The sequence below is a fragment of the Elgaria multicarinata genome, chromosome 3 (assembly GCF_023053635.1).
Source record: "Elgaria multicarinata webbii isolate HBS135686 ecotype San Diego chromosome 3, rElgMul1.1.pri, whole genome shotgun sequence".
Taxonomy (NCBI): Eukaryota; Metazoa; Chordata; class Lepidosauria; order Squamata; family Anguidae; genus Elgaria; species Elgaria multicarinata.
In genome coordinates, this window is record NC_086173.1 from 20,827,120 (window position 1) to 20,835,706 (window position 8,587).

The 8,587-nt window shown below is 44.8% G+C and overlaps 1 protein-coding gene across 1 annotated transcript; it reads right to left on the minus strand.

Moving 5' to 3' along the window:
* Positions 1 to 6,984: 6,984 nt before the first annotated feature.
* On the minus strand, positions 6,985 to 7,938 carry LOC134393952 (olfactory receptor 10R2-like). The gene has a single exon (XM_063118977.1). It carries the CDS (start codon positions 7,936 to 7,938, stop codon positions 6,985 to 6,987), a length of 954 nt encoding a protein of 317 aa, XP_062975047.1.
* Positions 7,939 to 8,587: the final 649 nt, after the last annotated feature.

Below are 8,587 nucleotides of genomic sequence, written 5' to 3' on the forward strand. Positions count from 1 at the left end.
CAAATGTGCCAGAAGATTTAGGGTTATCTCGTGGCATGTTGGGATTGCCTTGGAACTGGCCCCATTGAGCTGTCTGCAATTGCAACTTTAAATCCCTGACATACTGGAGTGTTCAAATTTCAAAAGTTCCCCTAACATCAGGGGATGATGGGATTGCCTTGAAACTTGGTGTCCATGGGGACACATGGGTAAGCTGTCATGGGACCAAAGGATAGGTTTCTAACGTGCAAATTGACGTAGTTGTAGAATGGGACTTGATTTGGGGTGAGTTAAAAAGTTTAAGCCGCGCCAAAAATCAGGGGATGATGAGATTTGCTTGCAACTTGGCATGCATGTGGACACATGGATAAGCTCTCATGGTGCCGAGTTTGAGGTTTCTAACATGCAAATTGACGGAGCTATCCCAAGGGGTGTGAATGGGGTGCCCGATTTTCATAAATTCCCCAAAAATCAGGGGATGATGGGATTGCCTTGAAACTTGGCGTCCATGTGGACACGTGGATAAGCTATCATGGTGCCGACTTTGGGGTTTCAAACATGCATAGTTGTAGAATGGGACAATTTGGGGTGAGTTAAGCCATGCCAAAAATCAGGGGATGATGGGATTTGCTTGCAACTTGGCGTGCATGTGGACACATGGATAAGCTCTCATGGTGCCGAGTTTGAGGTTTCTAACATGCAAATTGACGGAGCTATCCCAAGGGGTGTGAATGGGGTGCCCGATTTTCAAAAATTCGCCAAAAATCAGGGGATGATGGGATTGCCTTGAAACTTGGCGTGCATGTGGACACGTGGATAAGCTATCATGGTGCTGAGTTTGAGGTTTCTAACGTGCAAATTGACGGAGCTATCTAAAGGGGTGTGAATTAGGGTTATGGGTGGTGCGTTAGAGGGTAGAGCCGCGCCAAAAATCAGGGGATGATGGGATTTGCTTGCAACTTGGCGTGCATGTGGACACATGGATAAGCTGCCCTGGTGCCGAGTTTGAGGTTTCTAACATGCAAATTGACGGAGCTATCCCAAGGGGTGTGAATGGGGTGCCCGATTTTCAAAAATTCGCCAAAAATCAGGGGATGATGGGATTGCCTTGAAACTTGGCGTGTGTGTGTATACGCCCATGAGGTGTCATGGTGCCAAACGTGAGGTTTCTAACTTAAACGGAAAAAAAGTTGTTTACTTTTTTAGCTTTCAATGCAACCCTATGGGGGGGGAAAACGGAGCTCCGGATCCGGATCCGGAGCTCCGAGCGGAGCGGAGCGGAAGTGGGCGGAGCGGGGGCGGGGCGGAGTGACCCGCTCCGGAAAATGGCGGATCTGCAAGTGAAGCGGAGCGAGGGGTCCGTGCACACCCCTAGTTATTACAGCTGAACTGACTGAAGCTTTATTAAGGGTGGCCGATCTATGGGCACTCCAGGACAGGGTATGATGGAATAGCAGCCCCAGGTAAGAGAAAATTTTCACCTGTTCCAGGATATGCCCATCAAGGGACCACCGACGTTGAGAAAATCTATTTTCAAAGACCATGACTTTAGATTTCTCAAAATTAATTTTCAGATCGTTGGTCAAACAAAAGTTGGAGAATTTCATTAAAAGATGTTTCAAACCAGGTCTAGAGCGGGAGAGAATAACAGCATCGTCTGCGTAAAGTAAAATAGGAATTTTCCTTGCGCCAAGTTTGGGCAAGTGTCCTTCATGGTCAGACAGGGCCTCCTCAATATCATTTATGTATAGGTTAAATAGTGTAGGTGCGAGGATACAGCCCTGTCTTACTCCTCTAGACATAGGAATTTCCTTTGAAAGCTGTCCCTGTGTGCCACATCTAACTTGCATCCTGCTGTCGCTGTATAGAACCATTATAAGATTAAGAAGTCTTTTGTCCACCAGGATTTTATCTAATTTCTCCCATAGTTTAGTTCTAGGGATGGAGTCGAAAGCGGACTTCAGATCCATGAAGGCGACAAACAGTTTGCTACGTAGAAACTTAAGATGTTTCTCGGCTAAGTGAAAAAGAATCAGACCATGATCAGAAGTGGAGTGATTCTTTCTAAAGGCAGCTTGGGCCTCCGTGACAACATTATTGGCCTCGAGGATGTCAGTTAGTCTATTAGATAGAAATCGAGCATAGAGCTTGCCTATTATTGAGAGGAGGCTGATAGGTCTAAAATTCCCAGGATCCTTTGGATGTCCCTTTTTGTATATCGGAACCACAATTGCGTGTCTCCAACTGTCAGGGATTTTGCCAGATTGATTTATAACGGTAAAAAGAGCGGCTAACAAAGGGGCCCACCAATCCTGATTGATTTTAATAAATTCAGCAGGGATAAAATCTATGCCGGGTGCCTTACCCCCTTTAAGTTGTTGGATTAGTTCAATCACTTCCTCCTTAGAGACTGAATTCCAGGGGGGGAGGGAAGAGAAAGTGACATCCTGCATATCAACCTGAGCTGATTGTATAGTGTCTGGGTCGGTAAAAATGGCTCTGAAATGATCCTCCCAGACCTGAGCTGGAATTGTACAACTGGGTGCTTGGCAGTTGGATCGTAAGGCGCCCGACACAATCTGCCAAAACATTTTTGAATCATTATTTAAGGAGGCATTTAACAGCAGGGACCAGGAGTTTCGTTCAGCTTGGCGTCTTTTTTGGGCTATGAGGGACTTATATTGCTTTTTTAGCTGAAAATAGGTCGAAGGGAGATAATTGTAGCCCGATTTTCTGTAGGTTATATAAGACTCCCTTAACTCATTTTTCTTCAGGTAACATTCTCTATCAAACCAAGTAGGGCCCTTATAGATCGTAGGGGCAGTATTGTCTGGGGCTGACCTGCCTGCATGAGTTAAAGCATCTTGGAAGGAGTCGATTAAATCATCATATGCTTTTATAGAGGATGCAGCCGATTCCTTGCACAAAATTGCTGATCTTAATCGAATTATTGAATCGGAGTTTAATCTTTCCTCTAGAAGACTGCTTAATTTATCAGACCATTTTACCCTTATTCTGTGTGGGCACTCAAACAGGATATCAGTTAAATGGGTATGGGGTAGTCTTAAATTAGGAGTTGGGGCACATAAAGTAAGGGTTAAAGGCTGATGATCGCTACAGGTTCTGGTACCTATATAAAAATGATAAACTAACTGGAAGGCATTTCTAGATGCCAGCCCATAATCTATTGTGCTTGAACCAAATAAATTTGAGAAGGTAAATTCACCTGAGCCTTCCCAAAGGTCCACCCCATTTAAAATAATTAAATCCAGACTGAGCTGAAGTTGAGCCAGGCAAAAGCCAGCATAATTCAGAAACTGATCTTTTGAGTTTCTGTGTGGAAAATTTCGATTTTCCCTAAGTTCACTCAAGATAGGGTATCTTGCTTCTAGATCGTTGTTATTGGAGCCAATCCTGGCATTAAAGTCACCCAGAATATATAGATATGCATCAGGGAACCTAATAATTTGAGTGGATAAATAGCTCTCTACTTTATGCCAGAGTTTCTTGATCTGCTCATTGGATTTAGCAGGAGGGATATAAACATTCACAAAAATAAAGTGACTAGCATTAATTTCCAAACAAATTCCAAACACCAGTTGTTCACAGTTTTCTAATTCAGTAACCTTAGCTATCAGTGAAGAGGACACCAGAATGGCAAGGCCACCCCTTGGACGGCCTTTCTTATTTACCCGGTGAGCATTCAAAGAGTAGGAGGAAAATCCATTAACAACAACAGTGTCCATGGCCCAAGTTTCCTGAAGCAAGATCACATCAAAGCAAGAGATATATTGACAGAAGCAGCTATCCCAACGTTTGTTTGCCCAGCCTGCAATATTCCAGGATATGATCCTGAGGTAGGAATCACCCTGGGGCCACTGGCATCAATCCAGTGGGGTAATCCCGATCAGTGATCCATCCATGTCCCTCTGAATGCAGCCATTCCTTTTTGCTGTCATGTGGTTCGATGGAAGCTGTGGGTCGGAATCGATGATATTGGGCGATATTAACTCTGATGTCGGCCCTACTTGATTAGCATTGGGTGGCCCTCCAGACAGCTGTGGCAGTTGGCAGGATGGGATGAATGACGTCTTGCTCCCCACCGATGCATGCAGCACTCCTGGATAGAGGCACGACGTCGGACGAACATTGTCAACTTTCACAGGAGTGTCTTGGCCAAAAGTTATCAGATCTTGCAGGGTAGAGATGGTATGTTGCCCTTCGACCAAGGGCTGAGCGCAAAAGAAATCGCCCTCCACCCCCGAATGAGGTGAATCAGGAGACAGTTCCTGTTCCAAGATAAGGGAGTCGGAGGGCCTGCTCGGAGATTGCTGAATGCTTTGAGGTTGGTCTTCACACGGTAGGCAGGAGGATGGTATAAAGCTTTTGTGTGGTAAATCTACTTCTTCAGTCACCGCAGTTGAAAAAGCCATGGATTTGCTGCTACTCAGTTTGGGGGCATTACACTGCAGCTGGAGGGTAGAATTAGAGCGGCTTTTGATGGATATTAATGGTTTAACCTGGAGATCTTTAAAAAGCCGTGATGGGTAGATCCCCACAGTGTGCAGAAAAAGTTTTTCCTTCATTAGTAAATTTGGGGTGGTAGGATTAGTAAACTTCAATAGGTACCTCTTATAAACAGGTGAAGAGAAAAGTAGTTCCACAGCCAACAAATATGATGGCTGAATATTTAGCAGCCATTTGAGGTTTAAGTTAGCACTTTGAACTGATGCCCAAAATGGGTGTTGTCCTCCATAGGGATGTACATCTATAACCATCGAGCAGGGCTGAAGAACTAGGCCACCATTTTTTCGCTCTATTATTCCAATATCTGGTCCACTATTGGGAGCTGTAGATAAACAGCCTCCATTATTGCAGTGAGGTTTGAAGACCAGATCTAAACGGGGAGGGCGTGGTGGAGGTTGAGCCTGGATGCCTTGGCAGAGAAGCTTTTCTGGGAGCCACATCAACAGTTTATTTAAAGAGCTAAGCACAGTTTCTAAGTTAGAACTAATCGATTGGAGTGTCCTCGCTGTTAGAAAACATTGCTCAGCCAGTAATTCAAAGGAAGAAGCTTCACTTTGGGAGTTTTCCGTGGATTTGCCAGTTGGCTGGTTTGTTTGAGAAATGCCAGCGTCCCCTAAGATAGACTCACCGGTAACTTCGCCTCCCTCGGCCAGAGGAGCATATCTGTTAGACAACGTGATTTCATCTCTCGGAGAAGCAGCAGAGACGGCATGAGGAGGCTGACGAGCAATAAAACTGTCGAGCCTGCACTGTTTGGCACGAGGCACATTACTTGCATTTTGTGGAGGTGATAAAACTCGTTTCCTTCTCATGGTCAGTCAAATGACCAAGAGGTAAGCAAGCTAAAAAAAGTCCACCCTGCTAAAAAGTTTAAAACCCCTTTCAGGGAGTGGCAACTAATACTCGAAAGCTGCCAAGTGTTAATTAAATTCTTGGTAAAAAGCAGTTTGCAGTTCAAGGAAGGAGGCAGCACGTCAAGAGCTGCAAAACTGCAAGCTGGAAATGCAGAGGCAGTAAGGGCAATTAAAAACAAGTGAAAGAGTAAAACAATAAAACAATAAAACTGCTTAAAATAGGTCAATAAAACAGTAAAACTTCTAAACTAAATTCTATTGAGTCGCGGAGACTCACACAGCACTGCAGCCTCCAACGCCATTTTCCCGGAAGTCCTGACATGTCTGAAGTCTACCCATCTGTCTACTAAAGGACATAGGGATTCACTCCCTCCCCCTTCAGCTACAATGGAAAATTTATTTCTTACACTGCTACCCCCCCCCATTTCTTCCATTGTGGAACTCAGAGTGGCTACATGATATTCCTAAGTGGTCTCCCCTCCAAGTGCTGCCCAGCTCCACACCTGCTTAGCTTCAGCAAGGTGGTAACCTCATATGCCTTCACACACCATGGTCTGACACACATAGTTTAGCACTTTGTCAAACACGTAGAAGTTATGGAAGTTGGGTACCAGCTCCTTCCTGTGCAACCAGGACAGTTGCTTAGATCTTGCTGGTAGATCTTTCCAGCCAACATGCAGAGTCCCTTCAGTCAGGACTTGAGTAATTATCAGGAAGAATCAAATGTCTCCTCATGGTCCTCTTTGTAAATTACTGCATTAGAAGAGCAATTTTAGAAGAGGCTCTCTTTGCATTTACCTTGAACCAAGGAGCGTAGAACAAATTTCTTCTTGATCTTCAACTATTTATTTATTTATTTATTATATTTTGCATACCACTCAGGGGTTTACAATCATAAAACCAAATAACAACTCAACGCAAGTATCAAAATAATATAATACTAGTGTAAAGCCTGTGTCACCATGGGTGCTAGTAGTCGTGCTCACTTCTTCATTTCCCACTTTTTTTCCCCCTCAATCCCCTCACCACAGAGGGACTTATGAATAATGCAGATATGACTCATGAATAATGAATACCCCCTCTGTAACATGCATGCAGCACAGCCCTGCCCTTTCCCTCGCAGGCCCCAATGAGCTGCCTCTATCCTCTTTCCCCTTCCTGCTGGTGGCAACAGCCTTACCCCTCAGCTGTGCCTTCATGCTGCATTGTCATTGCATTGATGGAGGGGCTGCTGTGCATGTTTAACATGAAGGAAATAAATTGCTATTAAAGCTCAAGCTTTGAACTTTTTCAAACTTTCAAAATTTTCTGCACACGTACACTGCTCAAGCTTCAGTTTAAAACAAGAATGAGCAATATCGGTCTGGTAGTTCTCAAGTCTTACACCACCACATTCTTATACAGCTTAAACATTAAGAAGATTAAAAATACTGAAAACCTTGAAGAGCCAGCAGTAAAACCGATAAAGCAACAGATTAAAGGTTTAATGCCTGCTTAAAGAGGAAAGTCTTAAACTTGTGTCTATGTGACGACGGTAGAGTCATAACTCTGCAGACATCCAATTTAAACCAGATGTGTTATACAGGTATATCTTGCGTCCATTTTTTGGTCAGATATCATGAGGCTATCCCTCATGAAGAATGAGGCGCCAGGTCATTACCTTCCTAAGTGCTCCCTTGACTTCATTATTCCTTAGAGTGTAGATGAGAGGGTTGAGCATGGGAATAAGAACAGTGTAAGACACTGCAAAGATATGGTCCTTGCCGTCACCGTAGCTGCCTTTAGGCCTAGCATATGAAAAGATGGCACATCCATAATGAAGGAAGACCACTGTCAAGTGAGCTCCACAGGTGGAGAAGGCCTTGCGACAGCACTGAGCGGAGCGCATGTGCAGAGAAGCCATCAAAATGCACCCATAAGAGAGCATGATGAAGGAGAAAGGGACAATGAGGACCATGGCAACCAAGGTGATAATTATGACTTCAGTAGTTCCGTGGCCAGGACAGACCCGACTCAGCACAGGAGGAATGTCACAAAAGAAATGAGGGATATATTTGGGTGCGCAAAATGGCAGGGAGAAAACTGTGCCAGTGAGGAAGGAAGAAAGAGTGAAACCACCACAGAGCGAGCCCATCACTAGGCCCCAACACATCTGTTGTCTCATGAGGGTCCCATAGTGCAGTGGGTGACAGATGGCCACATAGCGGTCCCATGCCATGACGGTCAACAGCAGACAGTCAGTCACACCTAAGGCCACAAAGAAGAACATTTGTGTGGCACATGATGCCAAAGGTAGAGGCCTCTGGGGGGCTATCAGGTCACAAAGCATCCTTGGGATCACCACCAAAGTGTAGGCTGTCTCAGAGTATGAGAGGCTGCCCAGGAAGAGGTACATGGGTGTATGGAGGAGAGGATCAGCCCACACCACAGCCATAATCAGTCCATTGCCTGCCAGTGTCACTGCATACATAATCAGGAAGAGTCCAAAAAGCAGGCGGCCCAACACTGGGTGACTGGTGAACTCCAATAGGATGAACTCATTCACCATGGTATAGTTGATTGAAGGATCATGGACCATGTCCCTAGACAGTAGAGGAGATAACATGAGAAAACACACAACATAATGGATGAAGCATGAGCAGAAATGCACAATGCAAGAGGATATGCTTCCAGCCAAGGGGTAGCAAAGAGCAGAGGGGGAGGAACAGGATATGCCAAAGAAAGAACCAAAAGGAAAAGATAAGGGGGACCTTCAAAATCAATTGCAAAATAATGTTATACAGTATATCTACCCTTCTGAACCATTCTAATGTTATATATAAACCTTTCTGGGGCCCTCCAAATGTGTTGGACTGCAGCTTCCATCATTCCCAGTGAGGATGCCCAGTGGCTAGAGGGATGAAAGTTGCATTCCAACACATCTGAAAGGCCTCAGGTTGGGGAAGGCTGTTATAGATAATTTCATATAACGTTGCCAAATATTAAACACAAATGCTCAGTGCATGTTCGAACCTCTAGGACAGGGCTCGAGGGCCGAATTTGTATTCTCTGCCACTGCTGCAAATTGGGTCTGGGGACTGAAAAATGCAAGGATCCTCTAGGCTGAAAAGCCTGATGAAACCACTATTTTCACCCTGGCTAGCAAGCTGGAGGTGAGGCAGGAGGTACACATTATTATTTCCCCTGGCACACTGCTTTGTATGTAAAGAAACAAATAGCCCTAGTTT

What these genes read in the sequence shown, in the direction of transcription:
- LOC134393952 (XM_063118977.1), bottom strand. Translation starts at nt 7,938, where the DNA reads ATGGTCCATGATCCTTCAATCAACTATACCATGGTGAATGAGTTCATC.